This window comes from Lithobates pipiens, unplaced genomic scaffold (genome assembly GCF_037356315.1).
Source record: "Lithobates pipiens isolate NorthernLeopardFrog02 unplaced genomic scaffold, aLitPip1_a1.2 Scaffold_7, whole genome shotgun sequence".
In the NCBI taxonomy this organism is placed as follows: Eukaryota; Metazoa; Chordata; class Amphibia; order Anura; family Ranidae; genus Lithobates; species Lithobates pipiens.
The window spans coordinates 3,204,453-3,232,088 of record NW_027507892.1 but is presented as its reverse complement, the minus strand read 5'-3'; the positions used below and the strand labels follow the sequence as shown (position 1 = coordinate 3,232,088).

General features: G+C 40.9%; 1 protein-coding gene across 1 annotated transcript in view; it reads left to right on the top strand.

Moving 5' to 3' along the window:
- LOC143959305 (synemin-like) overlaps positions 1-16,812 on the top strand; it is a 77,356-nt gene extending 60,544 nt beyond the window's left edge. The window contains exon 4 of the mRNA XM_077467996.1: positions 10,616-16,812. Within this exon, the coding sequence (XP_077324122.1) occupies positions 10,616-15,444 (4,829 nt within the window). The 3' untranslated portion in view covers positions 15,445-16,812. The remainder of the gene's footprint in view (positions 1-10,615) is intronic.
- Positions 16,813-27,636: the final 10,824 nt, after the last annotated feature.

Sequence of the window (27,636 nt, the reverse complement as noted above, 5' to 3'; positions counted from 1 at the left end):
CCATGGCTCTCATGGCCTGGGGTGTGGATCCATCCAATTCAAAGTCTCGGGGCTGGCTAGCCCGAGGCAAAGTAACTGGAAGGAGGATTCAAAGGTGGTCCCGTGCTGTCTCGTCTGAGGAGAGGCCCAGCAACTGAGGAAGCAACCAGGGGAGGACTCTTCGGGAGAAGGCCACGCTGAAGGCAGGCTTCTCAGAAAGAGTCTGGAGGCTTAGTTGAAAGACACCAAGTGAATCTACACTCGTATGGTATCGCCGGACCGGCTGCAAGATACTGGTACCGTATGAGGGCTCTCTAAATTTGTCTACATCCTTCAGTTATTACAAGTGTTCTACAACAAGTCTGTGGCATAGACTTTATCTACAAGTGTTCTACAACAAGTCTGTGGCAGAGACTTTATTCAACAAGTGTTCTACAACAAGTCTGTGGCAGAGAATTTATCTACAAGTGTTCTACAACAAGTCTGTGGCAGAGACTTTATTTACAAGTGTTCTACAAGTCTGTGGCAGAGACTTTATTCACAAACATTCTACAACAGAGGCAGAGACTTTGCTTTATCTGAACACTCTATCAGCTGCTAGGCCTAGTGAGAGGAGGTCTATCCGGTAGCTGTGAGAATCCAGTTGTGAGTGGCTATTCTCTGGATTCCTGCGAGTGAGAGACTTTCTATGTTGAGCAGTTCCAAGAGTACCTGAACTTTCTACCTAAACCCTCTAACCCTCATTGAGAGACTGTGTTTTGTCTACTCTTTTTTGCAAATAAAAATCCCAAAAGCGGATCCAGTGTCAGTTTCTACAATTCTTTGGGCCATCTACCTCGAGAAACCTCTAGACATACACAAGGTCAAGAAGGTAACGGTAAGCCCAACAAAATCAGCAGCTCCTTCGGGGGTCAGTGCTACATCAGTCTAAGGCCCCTTTTATATTGACAGACTGATTGGGTCCGCCTGACAGTTTTTCAGGCAGATCGGAACCTCCATAGCTCTCTATGGTGCGGCGGATGTCAGCGGTAAGTGTGTCCACTTACACCCACCGGCATCCAAACCGATCTGGTCTGCTAAAAGCAGATGGATGGGGTTCTCCATCTGTCCGGTGGGTTGGATGGAAATTAACAGGCACTCCATTTCCATCTGACCGCCCCTTAGGGAATATCTGGCTGTGTCTATGTCCACCCTACATAGCGGAGCAGACACGGACCTGTCATTCACCTACCCAGCTGGGATCAGCGGACAGATCCCTCGCCGTGCAGGTGGATCCACTTGGCGGAGTCCACCCCTTCTGCAAGGGGCCTTACTGGAACAAAATAAAAAAGAGTAATAGGGTAGTAACTGAAAAGTTTGTCACTTGGTGATGATTAGATTGGCTTTTCCCGTGTGCCAAACCAGTTAAGGACCGAGCCTCTTTCTGAGATTTGTTGTTTACAAGTTAAAAACAGGTTTTTTCACTTAGAAACCCCAAACATTATACATTTTTTTCTAACACCCTCGAGAATAAAATGGCAGTCGTTGCAATACTTTCTGTCACGCCGTATTTGCGTAGAGGTCTTACAAGCGCACTTTTTTTGGAAAAAATACACTTTTTTGAATTAAACATAAGACAGTAAAGTTAGCCCAATTTTATTTTATATTGTAAAAGATAATGTTACACCGAGTAAATTGATACCCAACATGTCACACTTCAAAATTGTAGAATGGCGACAAACATTTACCCTTAAAAATCTCCACTGGCGACGTTTAAAAAATTCTGTAGGTTGCATGTTTTGAGTTACAGAGGTCTAGGGCTAGAATTATTGCTCTCGCTCTACTCATCACGGCGCTCCCTCACATGTGTGGTTTGAACACCGTTTTCATATGCGGGCGCTACTCGTGTATACATTCGCTTCTGCGCGCAAGCTCGTCGGGACAGGGTGCAGGGCACGGAGCTTGGCGGGACTGGGGGGGCCCCTCTCCCACCGACAATAAAAGTGATCTTGCAGCGTATACGTCTCAGAGACCACTTTTATCTGAAACCGGACCGATCACTGAAGAAGAGGATACCGGGGTTATGGCAGCTAGCTGCTGCCATAACAACAATACTCCTCTTCAAAGTACCGACGTATAACAATGGTGGGCTGTCCAAAAGGGGTTAACAATAGTAGAGTCAAACAATGAACAATAGACAGTTTGGGACTTTAAATGAGGCACGGGTTAGCGCATCCATCCCGTTATTTGGCAAAAAATAGAAAGGAAGTTGGGACTTTGAATGAAGCGGCTGGAGTGTGGAGGTCAGAGTAAAAAATAATAATTTAATTGAATCCATAATGATGTATAATACGGAGTAAATTCATATATATACATACATACATGTGCAATTATTTGGCACAATATATATTTATGAGAACATCAAGGTGTATGTAAAAACACATCAAATCAAGAAGCATATATAAACAATAAATAGTATGTAGAGCAACAGCATAGCCTACAGGTGCCTCAGGGCGACATATCCGGTACCTATGTCTATAATGGCGTAAATGTACTGAATTAATGTAGATATTAACATCAGGGCGTAATAGATATCACTGTAGCATCCAATGTAGCTTGACGCGTTTCGTGGATGCATCTCCACTCATCAGGAGCAGATGCAACAGATTCCTGTAAAATGTATAGATATAATAAACCACACTCTGTATAGAGGGGAATAGATACAGTACAAAAAGTGCTTTTAAAGGAAAATAACCAAGCATATCTACCATCCCCGGCAGCAACGCAGCAAACGGCAACTGGCCCATGGTGAGTCGGAGGCACAAATCACCCACCCGGGAGCTGAGGCGGCATGTTTGAGCAGCAGCGGATATAGTGAAAAAATGCCTGGGTGTGAAGAGGAATAATAGGGAAATGTTGGTCAACTAAAAGATAGTTGTAAATTTTTTTGGGTGAATGTAATGAATCTACAAAATTGTAATGATAATGAAAAATATTGTGTGGAAGTGATGTGCGAAAGGGGTGTGGAAAAGATGTGGTAGTTTTCTATTTTTTAACAATAGTAGAGTCAAGTTATATCTGGTGTCACACCACCTACTCCAAATCACATTAAAAGTGTTTGCAACAGTTTCTATAAATGTCAGGTCGCGTGCTTCAAAATAATTAACTTGCGTCAATGTTCTAACTTAAAAACAGTTCTAAAACAATTACTATTGCTAGAAGGGTGTAAACATAAATTTGGCTTTGTGCCAAAATTTTGGCACGTGCGGAGTAAGCATGCTTGAATCTGGCGCAGAACCACTACCAAGCAACAAATTAACAAATTGTCGTGCACCACTTTTATTATTTTTTATTAATTTGTGGCAGGAAGTTATGTTTAAATTGACAACTAGACTCTGTTTTAAAAAAAATGTAAACGGAGGCAGAAAACTGCATTAATTAAAAATATACTACAGGACCCAAATACCTATATTTCATGCCAAATTTGAAACACCTATCTGGGTGGCCTTAGAAGCACTGTGACCCTATCAAGGTTTGGTTCCACCCTTCCGACAGACGCCATCTCACTAATCCCATCACGAAACTTACTTTAAAATTCTAGGAAGCGATCAAATATTTTGCTAATCTCCAATCCCCTCACAAGCCTCTCATGACCTTTACGTATAATCCTTAATTTCCCTTAGGTCTTTAACCACTTGAGCTCCAGAAGATTTATTTTGGTGGAATTTGATAGCCACTGGGGTTTTTATTTTTTATTTTAAAAACCCAAAAAAAAAGACTGAAAATGGTGGGGAAAAAAACAATATATTTTACTTTCTGCTATAAAACATACCCAATAAAAAACAAATTTAAAAAATCGAATTTCTTTATAAATTTAGGCCAAAATGTATTCTGCTGCGTGTCTTTGGTTAAAAAAAAATCCCAAAAAGTGTATATTGATTGGTTTGTGCGAACCTTTAGCGTCTACAAACTATGGCATATACAGTATACTGGAACCCGGAAGAAGGGAGCGGTGTACAGTTACTTGCCTGTAAAATTTTACTGCGGGCGGTCCGTAAGTGGTTAAAGAATAGATTATGGGGATGTCACAAATGTGAGGTACCTGGTCACCAAAGATGGGGTCAAATGCTGTACACTTTTAACACAAGAGAAAGAGTTGTCACATCAAGATTGTTTTTGTTGCCTACAAATACAATTTCTTACATTCTAATATTGATTTTCCAGAAGGACCTAGGATGCTTACTTCTTTTGAATCCAAATGTAACACTTGCCCCATGTGCCAATCTCACTTATCTATTCTTTACTCTTGTCCTCTTCCACCCAACACCCTCCTGTGTACACACAAAAATGGTCAGCATCAGAGTAGGACGCACATGATTGGTCCCAAATTTGGGAAACAACTAAATCCTCTTCAACCAATGTATTAACCATCAATACTAATTACACGATCTTAACAAGATGGTATCTAGTTCCCTCCAGAATCATTTACTGTGTTACAGGATGCCCAACCCAGTGCTTCCAGAGATACGGTAAAGGTGGAAACTTTTTTTCACATGTGGTTGACCTGTTCTGTAATACACCAATTTTGGGTGATCTCTGAACTTTCAGATGCCCCAGTACCTTTTTATAGCCCAGCATGCTTCTTGATTTTCAAACCTTCTGGTATTACCAAACGTAGCTTTCAACTATTTTTACATGTCCTTTCTGCGGCAAAAACAGAAAATCGTCAAGGCCGGAAAATGCCCACCCTCTCTCTGAATGAAACAAAATCCAGGATAAACTCTGTCTTCCTGCATGAAAAGATAGAAGATAAGCCTAATGATAAAATGGAGACATTTCTCTATACCTTCTTGCTATATCCCTGTGTGGCTTGACCAAGATCCCCTACCTTTATAGGGGGGTGAACATGCCTGTTAACAATCCTACTTCTTCCCCCTGAATACCATCTATTGTCACTGATCCTAACTTATACCCCCCCCCCCCTTCTGCCACCCATAACCAACCTCCTTATTTGTTATATAGTGCTCCTTCCTAAAAATACAAAAAGACACTTTGTACCTTGTACCACGCACTGTATATATTTGGAAACTTCTGCGCTCTATGGGAAATAGAAAAGTAACTAATGGAAAAAAGCTGCAATCACTAAATGAGTTGTCTCTCACCACTAAGAAATTGAAATAAAGGATGTGATGCGCTGATTTCCAACCATACAGTGATCGCAATAGGCCACAGGTATGCGATTATCAAATAAAGTGCAACTGTGCATAAATTAATCAAGTGATGCTTCTGTGCATATATAACAGTAATAACTAGTGCATAAAACCATAAGGTGACTCTATGTGCAAACAAACGCAGATTTGTCATATAGACCAAAATACATATATGAAGTGTGTAAACTTAATTACAAAATGTATATAGTGAAGCAAAGACAGATTCTGGATATAAGTTATAACTGGATATACGTTAAAGTGATAACTGGTGCAAAGACCATAAAGTGACTGTATGTGCAAAAAAACACGCAAGTTTGTCATACAAACCAAAAAATTTAAAAAGTGAATGTTACTTATCAAAAAGTGTGTAAAATGGAGCACAAACAGGTAAAGAAAGAAAAAATATAAAATATTCAATTCAAGTGGCCAGCGTGATTGAAGGTAAATGTCCCATACACAGTCAGATCATGCAATCCGGTGAATACACTAAGTAAAACGTGCAGCGTGCTGGGCAATTAATCCATCCGTGATGATCCGTGCAAAAAAGCAAATATTATGCAATTACCTCACTGCTGTGAGTGAACAGCAGTATAGATGATGAACACCAGGATGATTGCAAAAAACGGCTGTGTAACACAATCTATGGGAGACTTCTCTCACTTCCTCGTGAATGGCAGGTAAACTCAGAAAAATAGATTAAGAGGGACCGCCATAGTGTAGTATTTAAAGCATAGAAGTTTTATTAAACAGGTTTAAAAACTACTCACAAACGAAGCTGATAAAAGCACATCTGACAGACAGCATTAAAGTAAGACCGGATATGGACGTCACTTCCGGGTTCCTACGCGTTACGTCTTGGAGACTTCAACTGGGACTTCAGTTGAAGTCTCCAAGACGTAACGCGTAGGAACCCGGAAGTGACGTCCATATCCGGTCTTACTTTAATGCTGTCTGTCAGATGTGCTTTTATCAGCTTCGTTTGTGAGTAGTTTTTAAACCTGTTTAATAAAACTTCTATGCTTTAAATACTACACTATGGCGGTCCCTCTTAATCTATTTTTCTGAGTTTACCTGCCATTCACGAGGAAGTGAGAGAAATCTCCTATAGATTGTACCACGCACGCCATAATTATTTTTAGAGAATAGGGATATTTATTTAGTGTCACTTTAAGCATACTTACAGAAAATTGTGCATTTTTTGGCGTGCACCAGTCTTTGTTAATTACCCCAGTGTTTCCAATCATCCTAAATCCAGACATGTAGATAGCACTAGCCAGAACCAGGAATGGTGTTTTCTCCGAATTGCAGCTTTTCTATTACTCTTTATTCATCGGCCAGCAGGACCGTTAACAAAGTTGCAAGTTAATATTTATGTATAGGACCAATTTAAAAAAAAAAAGCAAATGAAAAATACATTAGTGTGAACGAGTTCTAACACATTCTTTTTTTCGTTGTATGTTACATTTTTAGTTTTGTTATACATGAATTTCTCATTAGTAAATAGCACAGCAATATAAATACAATTAGGTCATGACCTGTGACATATTATTAGTTTGCGATTGTCTTTAAAAAGCTTAGAAACCTAAAAAAATACACCTGCTGATATTTTATAAAGACTATTATACCGAAAAAATTGTGAAAAGCTCCAAATATGGAATACTTCTGGCCATCTTCCTTTAATAAAACAAATATTTTCTTAAAACAACCACGGTTCCTATCCTTTAAAATTACTTGAATTACTTTGTATAATACAGTTTTCCTTATATGGTGAATTGTTATCTACAACTTAAAACCAAAGTACATATTTTTGGTATTTTTTTAGATGTTTACCCCAAATCTCAGAGCACAACTTTCAAAACTTTAAACAGAGAATAGAACGTAAAATAATAAACAGTAAGGCTGCGTACTCACGGGCGGATTGTCTGCCCAACTAAGTTCGGCAGACAATCCGACAGACAGTCCGTTCAAAATTTGCATGAACGGACTTGACCACACACGATGAGCAGACAGTCCGCTGAAAGCGTGCGTGATGACGTGTACAGCACGTACGACGGGACTAGAAAAACGACGTCCTATACACTGCAATGCAACCTTCGGCCGTGTAAACCCTTTCTGAGCATGCGCCATACTTAGTCCGTCCAACTTGCCTACATACGAGCGGACTGTCCGCTGAAACCAAGTTTGGACGGACAAAACCAAGTTTGAACGGACTGTCTTACGGAAATTCCGTAAGACTTTGTTCGTCAGACTGTCCTCTGAAAAAGTCCGCTGAAGCCCACACACGAGCGGATTGTCCGCTGAAACACTGTTCAGCGGACTAAGTTGGACAGACAATCCGCCCGTGTGTACGCGGCCTAAGTGACATCCAAATTAAATATAGTGCAAAAAAGTGAAATAATTCCAAAAAGGTGAGAAAATTAATATGGAATTATTGTCAGTGTATCTGCAACAACTCCACCATCCGTCAGCCAGAGTGTGATCTCGTCTGGAGCACCACCACCTATTCGGACAAAATGCTTGCTTACCAGCTCACATCCTCCTATAATGGAAGGTCAAAAACACTTGTTGCTACACACCTAGTCAGGGCCTTTTGATGCCATCTAAAGATGTTCTCAAAGCCATAGGTGAAGACCATCCAGATGATGCTTCCAATATCGAACGCTTTTCCTGACTCTGGTAGGTTATAGTGTCAGGGAAAACATAGTTTTGAGGCTGAATTTTTTTAGTCCCCACTGCCCAGGACTGTCAGCTTCCACATCCCATCGGCAGCGTCTGCATCACATGTTTGACCATTATCTAGGGGTGAAAACAGAGATGGAGAGCTTTCCAGTTGAGAATAGACCACTGGCCAGAATTCGCCCAGTATGCTATTGAGCTGCTGGGTTGCGTGCTTTCTGAAAGGGCATTCAGTGCTACTGGAGATTTTGTTGCTTATCATAGAATGCGTCTGTCCACAGACTCCGTGGACCATCTGACTTTTATAAAAATGAATCAGTCCTGGATTACCAGCAGCTATGAAGCCCCTGATACTGATGTTGGCGATTAAGTGTTGGGATGTGTAATCACTGCAGGACTTCTAGGCTGCCTAGTGTTATGGGTGCTGATTTCATGTGGAAGAATGTTTTTGGTGTAGGGTAAATGGGCACAATTAACACCCAAAGACCACTTTTTTTCTGCACCTGTTTGACAGGTACATATCACTACAATTTTTTACAGCAAGGCCAATTCTTGCTTTCATCAGGAGTACCTCTATAGGGTTGCGGTGTGAAGGCACCACCAACACCCAAAGAACTATTTTTTTGCACCTGTTTGACAGGAGTATATCATTAGAATTTTTGACAGCATGGCCAATTCTTGCTTTCATCAGGAGTACCTCAATGCAGTCACAGTGTGAAGGTGCCATCGACACCCAAAGAACAATCCCATAACAGAAGTAGAAATCCAAAGTCTATGGTAGAAACACCAGAATTTATCCCAAAAATGGCTAATCTTGTTCCCAATGCACTACATTGTGGTCTCATCATACAGACTGGCTCCCCAAGTCATTGCTTACAAAATAAAGAAAGCTTGCAGGGAAAATTTCATTTTGTGGCCTTTATAAATGCAATTATTGCTGCAGCAGCTTATATACACAGTACAGATGTGCCACTTTATAGGTGCCCTAAGGAGACCCCCCAGGCACTATATTGAAAGGAATTTTTCATTTTTATACTTTCACTTTAAGCATCAATAAATCACTGCTCATTTAAATATGACGTATTTTAAAACTTTTTTTTCATTGATACATGTCGCCCAGGGCAGTACCCGGACCCCATAACCATTATATGGCCAATTACTTGCATATAAGCCCTCAAAATGGGCACTTTTGATTACATTTTTCACATTCGGATCCCATAGACTTCAATGGGTTTGGCTATTCGATTCCAGACTTTTGCAATGTTCACATACCACAGCTACACTTTGCCAAACAGGAGTTCTAAGTGCACCAACTAAAGTGGCTAGCCGAAGATACACAACCTCATCTTTCTTCCAAGGGACTGAAGTTACTGGTGCGATATGGACATGCACACACATACTCAGGGCTCTGTATATGAAGTGTATGTTTGGGATAGTCTGACCTGGAAGTTACGCCACTGAACACTGAGCTAGGTACAATGTTTGTAGTTGGGTCTGTGGTGTCAGGGGACAGAAGAGAGAAGTCTGACATAAGAGAGAGTCATTCTTCTGCTCTCCTCCTGCCTGGACTCATAGAGCCAATTTAAGTAGCGGTAATCAATCCAGTATAAAGTTGCCATCTTGTGATTTGCTGTTATTGAAGTGTTTGCCTCTGCCCTTGGAATTATTTGGGGTTGTTTGCCATTTTGAAATCCCCTGAAAACAGCCTGATATAATACATTGAGTTATATTGCTCTTGATCTCAGGTATTGTTCTTCGGCTAATTAATTTAAGAATATACTGTTACTGTCTGTTACTTTTCCACAGAAACCTTTATAGTAAAGACATTTCTGTGTTTTGTCATAACGTGTGTTTTCGTTGGTTCTTGCACTTACACTATTGCCTGGTGTGCCAGAGGGGCTGAGGCTGTTCTTGGGGTTGAGAGGCAGAGTGCAGAACCAATTATACTTAAGCGGCTCCTTCCTGGGTAGTGCTAGATGAGTCTCAGGCCACCAATCATATCACTGGACAAGAAACCAGACCTCGATCTATATCCAGAATAGGGCCATGTAAAAACAAATAAGTTAAATAATCAATGTGGTAGAAAACCGAACCTAAAAAGTTACTAGCTAATATGTTTAGAAACTAGTATGAGCAAACACTGCTGTGGTGCCCACAAAAACCCCAATGTGTACTAAAGGACAAACTGGACAACAGGAAGTGTCACAATTGGTCATATGGAGTCACGACACTACGTATAGTTAGAGTGGCATCTAGTGGACAAAAATTACACTAGATACCACTTATTTCATTTGGATGTCACTTACTGTTTGTTATATGTGGGTGCCAACTACATTGTGGATGCTTTTGAATATTATGGTACTGTGTTTATATCTCACAGGAGAGTTTCTGCTTGAGTAATTGGTGTATTATTGGGTACATTTTATTAATAAGCTCAGTTTTTCTTTTTTCTTTTTATTAGAACATACAACAAAACAGGTAAATGAAGAAAAAAATCCTTAGGGTTGATTTACTAAAACTGAAGAGTGCAAAATCTGGTGCAGCTGTGCATGGTAGCCAATCAGCTTCTAACTTCAGTTTGTTCAATTAAGCTTTGACAAAAAAAGAAAACAGGAAGCTGATTGGTTTCTATGCAGAGCTGCAACAGATTTTGCACTCTCCAGTTTTAGTAAATCAACCCCTTAGTGTCTTTATTTCTACTGTTTCATACCAAAGGATGTAAAAAATAAAATAAATCTAGACATATACTAACAATACTTTGTTTTGTCTAGGGTATGTGACATCAACATTGGAGGAGACCACACGATTTTCTAACATAGGACGAGAGACATTTCAATATCCAAGTACTAAAAGCCAAGGCAGGACACAATGGAAAGTTCAGACAGCTGATTCAGGCAGATTCCAGACTCGGACTACACCACAAACACAGATTTCACCAAGATATACAAATTTAGGAAACACGAGCAGTTCCTTTGGCTCACGTATTTATGAAACTACATCTCAACAAAGACATGGCAGGTGGGACACAAGCTTGTCCCCAAGATATGACTCTTCACGTAAGTCAGAAGCCACACCAACTGTGCTGTATCAGACAGTACAACCAATAACCATGGCGCCATATTCATCCACGCAATCAACAATAATTAGTCAAACAAGCCAACAAGAGCAAATTACAGATCAGAAGCCAGTAGCTCGCCCAAGATCTCGTTCCAAAGAGGCTAGCATAGGTCAGGTTGACATTAAGGTAGAAAACAAGCAACAAGAAACTGATTCTCAAAAAGTATTTGCAACAGAAGTTGTTAAAGACAGGAAATTAGAATTGCAATCTGTAAGAGAAACAAAGCATGTTGTGGCGGGCAAGGAAAACATGGGCGCAAACGAGAATAGAAAGAATTATGATGAAACAGTAAGTGTAACAGAAACAGTGCAGAAAGAGACAATTCAAGAGCCTAAAACACAAGAGCTGCCTGTGAAAAAGGAGAGAAAAAAAAGAGAACTAGCTAAAAAAAGAAAAGAAGAGCAGGAGAATGTTGCGATAGGTAACACGAATGTGGCAGGAGGTTCAACGGTGGATGTAAATGAAACCACCCAGGTGAAGAAAACATATGTCCTTGGTGATAAGGCAGCTGATCAGCCAATTTTATATGAAATACCAATAAAATTTGAGGAAAGAAAACAGGAAGACGTTGAAGAAAACATAGCAAGAAACGTTAGTCAAACCTATGTGAATCAAGATACTACTTCTCAAAGGAAAATTGGGGAATCTGGCAAAACTAACCTAGAACACAGAGAGGAAAAGATTTTGGTTGACGATTATCTTAAACAGTTAGGACAGTCTTCTGTATTTGAAAAGAATGAGGCTAATACCTTATTGGAAGAAAACAATCGGGGCAGCAAGTTTATAAAAACCTTTGTTCCTGGAGAAAAGCCAAAAGATAAGCAAGTAGTCATGGAAATACCAATACAACTTGAAGGTAACAGAAAAGAAACTGGTTCATACAAAGAAAATGTTGAGAATTCAGTGCAAAGCAGAGTTTCAGAAAATGTAAATAGAATTTTTATCGGTGAAAAAGAAAGAGTTGGAATTGATGAAAAGAACAAATTGCATGCAAGCTTTGAAAACGATGAGTTTAGCAGAGCAGAAGAATCTTCAAGTATTTCATCAGAGACCTTTGAAAACAAAGTCTTAGTCACCGATATACTTAAACAATTAGGTCATCCTTCTGACTTGGATGATACCAATGTTACCTATTTAGAACGAAAACAAAAGTGCAGTGATGGATCCATGAAAACAGAAATATTGGTAGAGTCTAAAGTAGAAGAAGAGCTGGATTTGTTTGATGAACCAGACCTAACCGATTTGTGGAACACAGCATCCATTTCATCATCTCAGAAGACAGAGACAGCTAATATCCCAGTTGAAGAAATTCACAGCAGGAAATTCAAGAAAACAATATTGGAAGATATAACAGGAGCAGAAGCAGAAGAATGGATAGGAAACGTTGTTCACACTGGACTAAAGGGATCTCCAGGAAAATCCGTTAATGTTGAGATAATTCAGGAATCCATTGGCACATTTGCTTATGAAAAAGGAGAGTATTCTCCACCATTCCATGTAGAAGAAACAAAGGATAACTATAATGAAGAAGAATCGGTAAATACTGAAGAAATGCCTGCTTCTATAAGAACAGATCAAACACAAGAAGATATTACAGGAGCAGAAGCAGAAGAATGGATTGGAAATGTCATTCACACTGGACTAAAGGGGTCTCCAGGAAAATCTGTTAATGTGGAGATAGTTGAAGAATCCATTGGCACATTTGCATATGAAAAAGGGGAGTACTCTATACCATTCCATGTAGAAGAAGCAGAGGATAGCTATTATAAAGAAGAATCAGTAAATCCTGAAGAAATGCCTGCTTCTGCAAGATCGGATCAAACACAAGATAACATTCAACCCAGTGAAAGTCCAGCTCGAGTTGAGGAACTAATAGAGGGTGAGCACGTTGATGAAGAAATTGATTACTTTGTTTCCATTCCAGATGATAATCCATATGTACAGGAAGAGGAAGAGGAGACCATACGAGGAAAAATTTACACAGAGGAAGAGTCCCATGGTACATATTCTTGGCAGGATGAATTCTTACAGGGCTCCCAAGGTCGTAAAAGTTTGAGTGAGATGTTAAAACAAGCTGCGATAACTGAACAAAGCTCCACAAACTACAGAACCACAGTGGATTACAGTGATACACTAGGCGAAGAAGAACAAAAGGAAACATCTCATGTGAAAACTGTTGTGATTGAGAAAGCAAACACCTATGAGTCCTCAGTGGATAGAGATAATGAACTGCAAACACAACAACAAAATGAAGACGCACCTGTTGAGGCTATCTGGATTGCGAAAGCAGCCACCTATGGGTCATCAGTGGATAGTGGTGATAGCTCTGACATGACAAAAGAAGACAGACAATTACATGTAAAAACTATTGGTATTGAGAAAGCAGACAGCTATGGGTCCTCAATGTACAGCAGCAGAAGTTTTGACACTGAGGAACATGGAGGAGAGTCCCCTGTTGAAACTGTTGTAATCGAGAAAACAATTAAAGCTTCTCCTGAAATGCAGTTATCATTAATTGACTTTCTTTCAAAAGACCTCAAAGATTCCCATGAAAAATTAAAAGGGACGCTAGAATGTTTGCAAGGAAGCCTTCCTAAGGAGCTAGTTGAAGAGCTGTCAACACTTGCTGGGGAAGAGCAAACACAAACCAGCAGCTTGGCGGTGGATATTAAAAAGCTTGACCAAGCAGATAAAAGTGGCCTTGTGACCATTGTGGCAGAAATAAACTTATCAAAAACCTTAGACGCAGATGATGTAAATGATCTTGATTTAAATAAAATCATTGAAAGCGAAGAGAGGACTATTCACAAATCTCAGACAATGTCCTCTGAAGATGTACCGCAAAAAGAAGAGAGCACTGCTGGAAACAAAATGAATAGAAGTGAAGACTCGTACAATTTTGTTACACTGGGAATGAATAATAGAGAACAGCGTTACATATTTGAAGAAAATGTTCTGAAAAGCCCAACAACTGCAAGTGTCCATTTTAGTCCTACACAGGAAGTCTCCTATGGGCAAAGCTCCACTGATGCTAGCAGATTCATAAAACGTATAGAGTTGGATGACCTTGAGCAGATATTTCAAGTGGAGCCTGCAAGTTCTCAGAGTTCAGCTGCCTCCCCTTCCCCAACAGAAACAAACAGATCTGAGCATCATATTAAGCTTGCATCCAAGGAACCATTGTACAACAAACAAATCATCTTTGAGGGCCCTATCTCTGAAAACCTTAAACTGGATATTGTGAAAAACACAGAAGAAACATCCGAACAGAACAGATCTATAAAACATATAAAAATAAGTCCAACTGAAAATGTTCCCACAGAGCAGATCATATTTCAGGGACCTCTATTCAAAACTTTTGGCGTAGGAGCTGCAGGAGAACTAGCAGCTCAAGAAAAATATGTAGAACGTGTTAGTCGGGCAACTAAAAGCTCATTCTTTGAGAGCTTTCAAGTTGGTAGTCAGGAAACTACAAGTCATAGCACTGAGTTTACTGCAGGATCCAGTAAGGCAACATCACATTTTAAGGTGAACCCAAGTGAATCTCTCAGTACACAAGTTATGTTTGAGGGCAGAATTCCCACAACTGATGACTTCAGCAGACCTAGCAGACTAGAAACTGATACTTCAAAAGATGACATAAAACCAATCGAACATAGTTCCGCTACTCAGAAAATTCATCTGTCAAAACAAGTTAAGTATCAAGGTTATGTTTCTGAACAACATACTTCGGAAGATCATGGCGACATCACAGAGAGAAATGACCAAACCAATGTCAATACTTCTATCCACCACATAAAACTGAGTCCAAGCAAAGAACATATTGTTTTTGGAGGCCCCATCTCTGCAAATTTCCACATTAGTGGAGAAGACAAAACATATGTGGAAGATACAAACAGACCTATTAGACACATTCGACTTGGCTCCCCAGAAGCACCTATGTCAGAATTTGTAATCTCTGAAGGACCAACTACAGAATCTTATGAATCTTCTGATTTTTTTGTTTCTTCACCATCTGGAGATTCTACTGAGAGTGAAAGATCGATCAAGCATATCAAACTGGGTCCAAAAGAGAAGACATTCACTTTTCAGATGGACATAACCAAATTTGCCACAAAGCATTCAGAAGGAAAAGAAGCTGAAGATAGTGGAGTGGTGATTACTTCCAGTAAGTCTGAAGGTCAGCCAAGATATAGTCAGTCAAGTACTGAATTAATGGATGACCCAGAGGTGGCAGAAAGTGGATATGGTGAGGAAGAAGTTGCTGGCGTCTCTCAGTTTGCTTACGAAATCCTGCCCCAGAGCCAGAACATCACTGAAACATCACAGCTTGAAAAAACTGTTCAAATGCAAAGAATGATACATCAGAGTCATATGGTCTCTGGTGAGAAAAGAGTGGCCATTGTTTATCTTGATGAAGAAGAGGAAGTGGAAGAAGAGGAAGAGGAAGCAGATCAAGATTATCTTAGGCGCTCGTTCTGAAATCCATTATAATATTTAACCAAACAAAAAAAGTGTATATACAAAAAAACTTTTACTAGCATGATAGCACAACCACACAAGGCGTGGCCCAATGGCATGAATTTTTAAGTATCTGTATAAATTAGAAATTGCCGTAATGCACTGAAATTTTATTTGCTAAAGAATTTAATTGAGTACTGCACCTATCTCACACCTTTTGCAACAATCTACTCTTAAGAGCTGACCTAACCCATCTTGTTCCTGCAACAGCATTCATTATCTGTTTCGGGCAATACTAAACTTATAATCACTTGTCAGTTAAAGTACATCTGTCAGTTAGTGGTGATAGTGGTTTTATGTACCAAACTAATTTCCATGTATCATAAAACCACCTCACTAGTAACACATTTTCCTTGTACCAAAATGCTGTAATTTCTGCTGAACCAGTTGGCCGAGGTCACAATTTGATCATAATTAAAGTGTCTCCAAACGAACCTCTGCAAGTTAATAAAAAAGTTATGCCCCAAATTTGCATTACTTTTGGTACAGCCCTCATATTAAATTTTTGGTTTTGGGCTTAGATACATTTTAAGCTACCCCCTTTAAACTCTGGTCATAGTGAAGTGTTGGGGTGTGTGTGGAGGTGTCTTAATATATCAGACTTTTTTTTTTAATAACACTTTTTCCATGTGTGTATTATGGTTGCTGTTCACGTTATTATTGTTTATAGTAGGTTTATATGCGCCCAGCATCATCCTGTGTATCTGAAAGCCTGTACCTGATGTGCTGTATACTTATTGTATACCTATTGCTTTTTTTTCTGTGCTGCAGTAATGTGTTCACCTAGCTTTGATGAGTAATAGAGTCATTCAGTAGATGAACACCATAAGGTTTCTGTTTGTGTGAAAGAGTGGCTTAGCAGTAGAATGATCTTGCCAAGCTTAGCTAGCACATACAATCAGTCGGGAAGTAAAGTAAACAGATCCCACCGTCACTGTCAATGAAAAGTGACAGCCAATTTCCCAAATGTTAGGCTACTGTTGGAAAAGTGTTTTTGGAACATTGGGTTTTCAACTTTGAAAAAAACAGTTTTCAGCAGATGCCCACCTGTGATTCCAATGAGGCACCTTTTATCTCACAAAATGCCCCAAGCGGCTTTTAAAAACAAAATTAATCTAATGTAACAAAGTGTGATTAGGAAGACTCATCATTATGTCCCCACTGTCATTACCTTCAAACTTCTAAAAACACAGTTGGTATGCGGTGTGAGTGCGTATGGTACAATGACAATAGTTTTTTAGATTGACACTAGTCGCAGATGTACGCAGTAGAATTCGAGTTTTTGCTAAAAACAGCAGATTGGAAAATAAAGTATTTTTGTGTCTCATACGGAAGCCTCTGTTGTCAATTAATTTTACATTTAAAGTTTTTAGCAGCGATCCGAGTTGCTCTGGTATGGAGAAGAGAATTGTGTAACTGAATCATGTACAGAGGGTAAACATGCTTTCTGTGTCCCTTTAACAACTTCAGCACAGGAAGGGGGTAAAATCATCCGGGGCTGAAGTGGTTAAGGTCATCTATTAAACAACTCATAATCTAAACTTGCGCTTAGAAGAAACACTAAAACTGTGAGAGTACGCACTTAGAGCTGCCTTCATGTTCCAGAAGCTAAAGTGGTTCTGAAGGTTGAAGGTTTTTTACATATTGAAGGTTTTTTTTACCTTCTATGCGTGAAGGTTAAACATTTTCAATGGGCATGTCCATCCCCCTATATGCAATGGATAGATTCATGCATAGCATGAATCTATCCACTGCCGCCAGAGTGGAGTTGGGCTTTAAGGAATCAAAATTGAGCAGCATCGCCTATAGTCAATATTTACCTCTTCGTGATAAGTTTTGGAGTTCCCAGGGTACTCTGGAGCCTAATTACTGCAACATGCGGGCATCTTTAAGTACCCATTATGTTCTGTAGGCAGTTGCTGTTTCCTGAGCACAGCCAAGTCATGTTAATGGACTTGCTTGAACAACGCAGTGCATATTTCTATAAATAAATGAGCCTGAGGTATGAAGTTATTGCTGCTGCCAGGTCATAAAGCATACCAACAATGCAGATCCTAAAGACCGCTTGTCTGTGACATTTAAGGTAAAATGAGAAGACTCTCTACTTAGCATCGCATGTATGATATAAATGCAAAGGTCAAGAGAGACTTCCAGACATAAACATGCTAACTCACATGGGATCATTTAGGAAAATTAGTGCTAGTAGCTGCTGAAAGACTCAGTTATTAACTCAGCCAGTTGATAATGTGCTTTCATTCTCTATAATGAGTACACTCAAAATATTGCCCACACATATAAAAATAAATAGGTACGAACCGGAGTCTAGCTCTGATCCCCTAGAAAAGTGGACTATAGGGTGTGGTTTGGACATGGCTGCAGGTAGTCACATGTAGCTTGAGCTTCTGGCCCTTTCGCCACTCACCCCGAAGGGCCCTCAGCCAAGAAGCAAAAGACAAAGGGAAGCAGACTTCTAAATCCAAGGCAGTGGGTGGAACTTTAGACCACTTTCTCCAGAACACTCCCAACGGCCGCCCCAGATCCCAAGATGGCGGAACTGCGGAGCTTCTCCCACGAGGGCTCAGGCCAGCACCCCCAGCCTGTCTCTCCTACTGTTTCCTCAGCCTCCAACGCTTACTCAGACACTCCGCCTGATCTGCGGGCAGACCTGCAGGGTTCCCCACTACACCCCTTCTCTCTTCAAATGATCCTGGAGCTACGGACCCTCCTTCAAGCCCTACCGACAAGGACGGACATAGAGGCTCTAATTACCTGCCACAAGGAACAGCACTGCAGGGACATCCAGGAGATCAAACAGGAGATTCAATCCCCCTCCACCAGGCTGATGGCAGAGGAGTCCTCTACAGAGTACCTAACTCAGAGATTGATGGCCCTGGAATCCCTCCAAGAAGCCGACGTGGATGCCACGGTAACGTTGCAACTCCATATGGAGGAAATGGATGACAGGAGCAGACGCAACAACGTACGACTCCGGGGCTTACCAGAGGCAACTGATTCAAAAGACCTGGCAGAGTCCACAGCGACGATATTTCAGAAGGTCGCGAGGTCAGCCATCCCTGAGCAGATGGAATTTGATCAGATACACAGAGCACTGGGTCCCCGAACTACTGACCCGACCAGACCGAGAGACGTGATCTGCCGACTCCATTGTTACACCCAGATGGAAACAGTACTGCGTAAAGCATGGGAATATGGAGACCTGGAGTTTGATGGCTCCTTGATGGATCCCCTCTCTGTGCATATCCTGGTGCCACTCTGTAGTTTACGGGCATTGATGACACCCTGATACAATGCTGTGCTCCCATGGTGATACGGATGACAGCAGCTCTCACCCACTATTGTCATGCAACTGACATATACCTGCTTCTGACCCATTGCTCCTACTATACGGGATTATACCCATACCTGCTGCCCTGTGAAACGTTTTAAGATGTGCCTTACTGTTACTTTTACTTCTAGCTTCCCCCCCCCCATCCTGGAGGTATTTACAGTGGTCTGACAACCTCACTTACCGGGCTTATTGCATCCCTGGATTTTGTCTGGCTTCCCTACTGGTGCAGACTGAACTTCCTGGACCAACTCCCACCCCTTATGTATTATATCCCTCCATGTACCACCTCCCTAGTCTTAGTGCCTCAATGTTTAACACTTCACATAGCTGATCTATAGTAATGAATGTTATTATATAGATGTATGGAGCTGGTCTTATAATTGCTGTTCTGCTGCTGGCTATACGTGATTAGCACTACAACCACTGTCAATCGGGATGGAGGAAATATGCTACCTAGTGTGCCTGGTGGCTATAGAATCTGATGGGTAATTTTTTGTGTTGGGGATGGGGGATTACGCACGAGACATAGTTCTTCCCTGCTCGAGTGGCCATGATGGATGATGAGGGACCCCCCTCTTGGCTTTCCCTTCTCCTACAAGGTACTTACCCTATGTCATGGGGGGGCGGCCCAGGATGGGGCACCCATGGCGTTGATCATGGGAGAGGTCTTATGGAACCCGATAGATGATGACTCTCGGGGACAAGTGGGAAATCCTGGGGCTGCTTCCCAGCCCTGGCGTCACTGGAGTCAAGCTGGTGCAGGTGTCCTTCGTGGGACTAACTGTACTACTGAATACCACTGGAGAGTCGATCTAGTGCTTTAACTACCATGGGAGCATTATATGCGCTCTGACAGGGTAATACTGGGTGCACCTGCTGTCCTGACAGTCATGTTTGTCTGTGATAGGTGGGAGATAGGGGATTGTGTTAATACTGTTTACGGTACCATTGTTATTGTTAAGAATGTTTGGGTGCCGTTTTCTTGGTTTTACACTGGGGTGAGTGGGGGAGGCAGAGACCAACCCCGTTGAGCTTCTGTCTACCCCTTCCCCCACTTAGGCTAGTGCACCTCCACGGGTGCTTCTTCAGTGGATGTGCAATGTTGGCAATATTTTGCAGCGGTAGGTCAAGGGACACTGCACCTGTGTACACCCCCCGCTGGGCCTACCTATTAGTTCTTACACCTCTCCGTATTTTCTCCCCCCTCCCTTTCATTTCTCTATCTCACCACTTCTATCTCTACTCTATCCCTTCCATCCCTATACCTCCTTCTCCTCCACCCTCCCCTCCCCCCTAAACCCCCCCCCCCCACCCTTCATAGGGATGGATTCTGTTGAGATAGTTTCGCTAAATGCCAAGAGGCTCAATATCTCCGAAAAGAGACAGATGCTGTTAAATGATCTATGACACTCACATGTGGATGTGGCATTCATTCGGGAGACTCATTTCAGAGGTGATAAACTTCCCATCCTGAAAAATAGGTTATAGATTATATTTATTATCATCTATACTGGACTGTATCCACCTTTGTTGGTATATGTGATTGTACCTACTTGTTGGGGCAATCTATAGCTAATTCAAAGGCACTATTGTTATGTATGGGGGTCCATGAATATGTTTTTTTTTTAACAATGTACAATAAAGATGATATTTTATCTATTATTTTGATCTTGTCTCCCATGCTTGGGCGCTATAGTCCACTTTTCTAGGGGTTTGGAGCTAGGCTTCAGTTCATACCTATTTCTTTTTGTGTATTGTCTGGATGAGGCCTTTTAGTCTCTCCCTTCTAATGCCCACATGTAAATAACTATTTACCAATAATAGATTTCATATATGAGGACTGTACCGAAAGTGATGCAAAAGGAATCATAACATTTTTATTAACATAGGTTGTCCTAATTTTACATGTTGGTAGAGTAACTCCAAGGCAACGATAGCCTATAGGGTATATTCCTCTTATGGGTGCAGGCTGTCTGACATCTACAGAAGGCCACAGTATATTTACCTATCAGCAATGACAAGAGCAATGTCTTATCCCTGTTGACTCTTGTCTAGTAACTCTTCTTGTTCTTCCTTGCAGGTAAAGAATGGATTCCAAGCAGAAGCAATGTGCCGTCATTGAGTCCTTGATGAAGGAGTGGTGAGGGCTGTTCAACATCCATAGAAGGCTACAGATAGTTTATGAAGATGATGCTATTGGCTAGAGCAATGTCTTCTCATTGGTGACTCTTGTCAATGGTGTAATCTCCATAATCATTCTGTAGCCTTCTGTAGATGTTGGACAGCCTGCACCCATCCTTCATCAAAAATGTATGCAATGGTGGCACGTTGCTTCTATTTGGATTCCAAAATTTACTTGCAATGAAAAAGAAGAAAAGTTACTATAGAGGAAGAGTTACTCTAAAAACATCTGACATTTGAACAACCTGCTGCAATGTAAGTTATTAAAAATGTATTCCACACTTTGGCATTACTTTGGGTAATGAGGAAAACATTTTTAATTTATTGTCAAGTGAAAGACGTGGATCGGAAAAGGACAGGCATGGCTAGATATTCTACTATGCCGGAAATATAACCAACTTGATAGTAATTTGGGAGCTTAATGCACAAGAGTTAATAAAAAGTGTTTTGTTTGCTTGTTTTATTAAATGTAGTAATAAAGGAGTTGTAAAGGCAGATGTTTTATTTTTATTTTATATGCATGAAGGTTAAAAAAAAACTTCTGTGTGCAGCAGCCCCCCCCCCCCAATACTTACCTGAGCCCCCTCTTGATTCAGCGATGTCCATGAGAGCTTTGCCTCTACAGTGACTGGCACTGCTTTTGGCAGCAGTGGGAGACATTGACTGTCGATCACAGCCAGTGAGCCAATCAGGTGACAAAGGGGACGGGGTCAAGTCACTGGTCTGTGTATGAATGGACACACAGAGCTGCTGCTCAACTCAGGTGCCCCTATAGCAAGCTGCGTGCTGTGGGGGCATCTAGCAGGAGGGAGGAGCCAGGAGCTCCAGAATGGGACCCAAGAAGAAGAGGAGGATCCGGGCTGCTCTGTTCAAAACAAACTGCACAGAGCAGGTAAGTAGGCCATGTTTTTTTATTTAAAAAAAACAAAAAAAACAAGGTTTTAATATCGCTTTAATTAACATACTCAGAATTGCACATGTTCTATGTTTTGCTCTCTGTTTTACTTTGCTTAGAATGTTGATTTTAAAAGGCAGGGCAATGTAAAAATTAATGCTTTAAAGCACATTTACTAATCTTGTTTTTATTTTATATGGCATGAAAAGCTTCAGAAATCAGGTTTTTATATCTAAACCGCATCCTTAACAAAGTCCTGCTAAGAGAATTTAGTGAAATAATCCTTTCTCTTTATGTGCGGCTCCCCCTGCTCTTCTACGCATCACTGCAAGCGGCTGTAAAAAATTAGATAAAACTTGGCATCCATTGTTTCCCTAAAAATGTAAATCTTCCTTCCATTGACACTAGATGGCTCCGTGCATACAGCGGGTATATATTAAAACCATGTCCTATGAATTCTAGGGTGCTAAAATAACACATAACTCATTTTCCCAGATGGAAGCCGTAATATAAATGCCAATACCTAATATTCTGCTTGTCAGTTTTGCTGGGGGTAACTTAAATTATTAGGCTTTAGGCAGGAAATCCTGAAAACATGACCTATTGGAGTACTTGAGGAAGGAGGTTGGGAACCTCTGCCATATGGTAACAAATATAATTCAACATGTTGACCATGTATAACAAAAGACGGCCTCTAACGTCCCTTTCACATGGGTGGCTGTTCTGCCGCTGTTAAAAGCATGTTTTGTTATTCTGAAATTCAGAGAATCCTGGCACAGCGTTCACTTGCAGTTGTACATTGTGATTAGCTGCGTTTAGCTGCGTTTACATGCGGCTGCGTTTAGCTGCGTTTGGAAAATTCTTGCCATTTCTGATGTGCTTCCTATTGTTTTTCTTTCCTTGTTCCTTGCTATCTGCAGGAGAAATAGTACACTGTGATTACCTGCAGTTATGTGCAGATAGCTGCAGTAAATCGTTCCTGGACGCAGTCAACTTTATTTTTTCTATCTGCACAAAACTGCATGTAACAAAATCGTCACTAAACGCAGTGTGTGAATGGGGCCATAGGAAAGCATTGTGTGCATTTAGCTGCGGTAGATAACGTCATCTGTCCGCAGCTAAAAGCTGAATTCTATCCGCCCGTGTGAAAGGGGCCTAATAGAGCTAAATGGGGGTACCATCATCAAGTAATACTGAAAAAAGGGAATGGGGACAAGTCCCCTACTAGTCTCCAAAATACAAGGAGATGGACTGTCTCAGTCCTTTTTTAGCCATTAGCGGAGGTTAAAAGCTCAATCGGGTGGAAATCGCCGCAAAAACAACAGTAAAGAGCAATACTTTACCGCCGACGCCCGGGTGCTGCCAGTGGGAAAGTGCCCTTACCCACTATCTAACTATCTCTGTATTTGGATATCCTGCTTTTATTCTTTTGTATAAATAAAAATGTCATTTTATTTTATTTTATATGTATTTTGTCCAATCGGTGCGGAGATAGTCCATTTCCTTGTTTTTTTGAGACTAGTAGGAGACTTGTCTCCAGTCTCTATTTTTTATGTTGACCATGTAGAGCAGCCTTTCTCAGCCTTTTCAACACAGAGGAACCTTTGAAATAGTTCTCCAGTCTCGGGGAACCCCTTCTAAAAATGAGAAATCTACAACTCATGATACATTAGTGTGATGGTCAGTGGGAAGAATGGTCATTACCCTTGTGGTCATTGGGAAGAATTATCTCCTTACAGAGAGCTAAAAAGATCAATGTGTCAGTGGGAACTTATCCAAGAGGCAAAAATGGCCCAATGCTGAAGGAACCCCTAGCAACCTCTGGAGGAACCCTAGGGTTTCACGGAACCCTGGTTGAGAATCACTGATGTAGACATTAACAGACCCTTTGCAAGAGAACAAGAAAGGTAAATACTGTTTTACTGCCATGATAACAAAGCCAAGCTTGTCAGCGAAGCCGTCCTGGTCTTTGATCCTGCCAAAGCAACTTGTGGCTTTGCATATTTTTGGAACTACACTATGCAGCTGTTGAAGTACGCTGAGATTTATTACTGAACAACTGCTTTTAGAGACAATGGTGGAAATGGGGCACAAGAATATACATAGCACATAGCTTGATTATTTTGGCATTTTTATTATTGATTTTTAGTTGGGTGGCATACACCTTAAGGAGGAAGGTGCCCATAGGCTGATAACAGCTTGTAAAATGTTAATATAAATGAATGCTATTATTAAAACACCACAATGACAGGTGTGCTTTAATTCCAATTCTAGCAGCAAGAGAATGTGCACATACCTATATCAGACCTATATCTTCCATCAAAACTCCCATCAGTGGCAATACTACCAGGGTCGCAAAGGTCACACTTGCGACCGGGCCCTGGCATTCCATCACATTGGGGAGCCCCCAAGATGGCAGCAAGGGGGCCCACTGCAGAACATGTGAAAGAGTTCCACTGTGGGCCCATAATCAAGGGCCCCGTAAAGGGAGCCCTTGATCCCAAGATTAGAAGGAAGGGCCCCAAACCAAAGGAAAGGGGTGCGGGACCAATGGAAAAGGCCCAGGGATTAATAGGGGAGGTGAGGGGGGCCCTTCATGGTTTCTTGCACTGGAGCCCTGAAGATTCTAGTTATGCCTCTGGCTCCCATCATTCTCAAATATAAAAGAATGAGAAACAGTAAGTTGGCAGTGTTACCTAAAGAGAACAACTCTTTGATAGCTTTCGTTTTATGAATGTCGGAATAGTTACACCTAAAATCTGATTGGTTACTGAAGGCAACGCCCCTATAATCCTTTCCTCCAATTTTTCTGCATTAGGTCTTTTATAATTTACCTTTTACTTTATTTTTTTAATGCAAGCACAAAATGCCATATTTTATAGGACAACAAGCAATATACAAAGTGTAAGCAGCCAATCAAAGTTCATCTTCCTCTCATAGCATTACAATAAACTGACATCTGATTGGTTACTTTGAGTGACTACACGTATCACTTATGACAGAAGTACACCTATGTGCACTATGCTTGGTGGTGAGGAAGCCATTAGTTGCTAATGCCAAAAGCTATCCGATATAAGAATATAAAGAATTGGACTGATGACATTTTTTTTTTTTGAGTGTTCAATGGTCCCAGTTCATCAAACAGCAGTTGAAATCAAGGCAGACTAAAGTGACCACTAAAGTGGTATTGGCCCACCTTAAGAGCTATTGCTGCTTTTTCAATCGGGTCCGATATTTTATATGGGAAGAGAGGAATACTTTATAGCGAAATTAGATTTATTTTTGTAATGTGAATGGTTTTACAGCTTGTCGCATTTCATATTGAGTAATGTAGTTTTATATAAGTCATTATGCAGCCTTTTACTGGTTTCTTCCTGTGACATTATGTACTTGTTTGCACTTTTTGCCAGCAATAAAAGTTGATAAAAATGTTCCTCTTTGTTCTTTTTCTTGATTTTGAGTGGCAAATTGCTTGTGAATGTTAAATAGTTACGTAGTAGGAGAGGCCAAAAAAAGACAAAAGTCCATCAAGTCCAACCTATGTGTGTGGTTATATGTCAGTATATATGTCAGCCTGTATGTTTCTTGAAAATATCAATGCCCCCCCACTGAGACCACCACCTGTGGAAGGGAATTCCACATTCTTGCCGCTCTTACAGTAAAGAACCCTCTACGTAGTTTACAGTTAAACCTCTTTTCTTCTAATTTGAATGAGTGGCCACGTGTCTTGTTAAACTCCCTTTTGGGAAAAAGTTTTATCCCTATTGTGGGGTCACCAGTACGGTATTTGTATATTGAAATCATATCCCCTCTCAAGCGTCTCTTCTCCAGAGAGAATAAGTTCAGTGCTCGCAACCTTTCCTCATAACTAATATCCTCCAGACCCTTTATTAGTTTTATTGCCCTTCTTTGTACTCGCTCCATTTCCAGTACATCCTTCCTGAGGACTGGTGCCCAGAACTGGACAGCATACGCCAGGTGTGGCCGGACCAGAGTCTTGTAGAGCGGGAGAATTATCGTTTTATCTCTGGAGTTGATCCCCTTTTTTATGTATGCCAATATTCTGTTTGCTTTGTTAGCAGCAGATTGGCATTGCATGCCATTGCTGAGCGTATCATCTACTAGGACCCCCAGGTCCTTTTCCATCCTAGATCCCCGCAGAGGTTCTCCCCCCAGTGTATAGATTGCATTCAGATTTTTTCCCCCCAAATGCATTATTTAACATTTTTGTACATTAAACCTCATTTGCCATGTAGTTGCCCACCCCATTAAATTGTTCAGATCTTTTTTCAAGGTTTCCACATCCTGCGGAGAAGTTATTTCCCTGCTTAGCTTAGTATCCTCCGCAAATGCAGAGATTGAACTGTTTACCCCATCCTCCAGGTCGTTTATGAACAAATTAAACAGTATTGGTCCCAGCACAGAATCCTGGGGGACCCCACTACCCACCCCTGACCATTCCGAGTATTCCCCATTTATCACCACCCTCTGAACTTGCACTTGTAGCCAGTTTTCAATCCATGTACTCACCCTATGGTCCATGCCAACAGACCTTATTTTGTACAGTAAACATTTATGGGGAACTGTGTCAAATGCTTTTGCAAAATCCAGATACACCACGTCTACGGGCCTTCCTTTATCTAGCAACTCCCCTCCTCATAGAAGGTTAGTAGATTGGTTTGGTAAGAACGATTCTTCATGAATCCATGCTGATTACTGCTAATGGTACTGTTTTCATTACTAAAATCTTGTATATAGTCCCCTATCATCCCCTCCAAGAGTTTACATACTATTGATGCTAGGCTAACTGGTTTGTTGAGTACCAAGAGACAGCAAGAAGCTAAAGAAGGCAATCATAGAATGAATGTAAAGTAGCCACTTAAGTTCCCATAAACTGGGCTGGGCCCAATCTGCAACTCCATTCTGCTGAATGGGATCCATACAGTATATTGATCCTGTACATATAGAGCTCTCTGTTGATTTTAGGTCATCAAAAGCCTCAACATGCACAGGAACAATATTCTATTCTATTTTACAAGTGATCCATAGCATATGTGATAAGGGAGGCCATACAAAAGCAGCCTTTCGTGCTATATTTATTATTTTTATATTGATACATTTTTTTCTATTTTACAAGAGATCCCTAGTGTATGCGATGAAGGAAGCCATACAACAGCAGCCTTTCATACTATATTTATTATTTTTATTTTCTCTATTTTACAAGACATCCATGGTGTATGTGGTGAAGGAGACTATACGGGGTAGCCTGTTATTTTTATTATTTTTATATTTATTATTTTGTATTCTATTTTACAAGAGATCCATAGCAGGTGCAAGTGATAGAGGCCATACAATGGCAGCCTTTCATGCTATATTTTTATAGAATTTACCTCCGTAACATCTCTAAAATTCACCCCTTTTTAACAAATGAAACCTCCAAGCTCCTCATTCACTCCTTGTAATCTCTCGCCTTGACTGCAACTCCTTTCTCATTGGCCTGCTTCTCCATAGGCTCGTCCCCCTCTTCAGTCTATCATGAATGCTGCTGCCAGACTTATCCACCTTATCAACCGCTCAGTGTCTGCCAACCCTCTCCTCCAATCCCTACACTGGCTCCCAATCACCCAGCAAATTAAATTCAAAATACTAACCACAACATACAAAGCCATTCACAACTCTGCCCCGAGCTCCATCGCCAATCTTGTCTCCAAAATATCACCCAAAACGT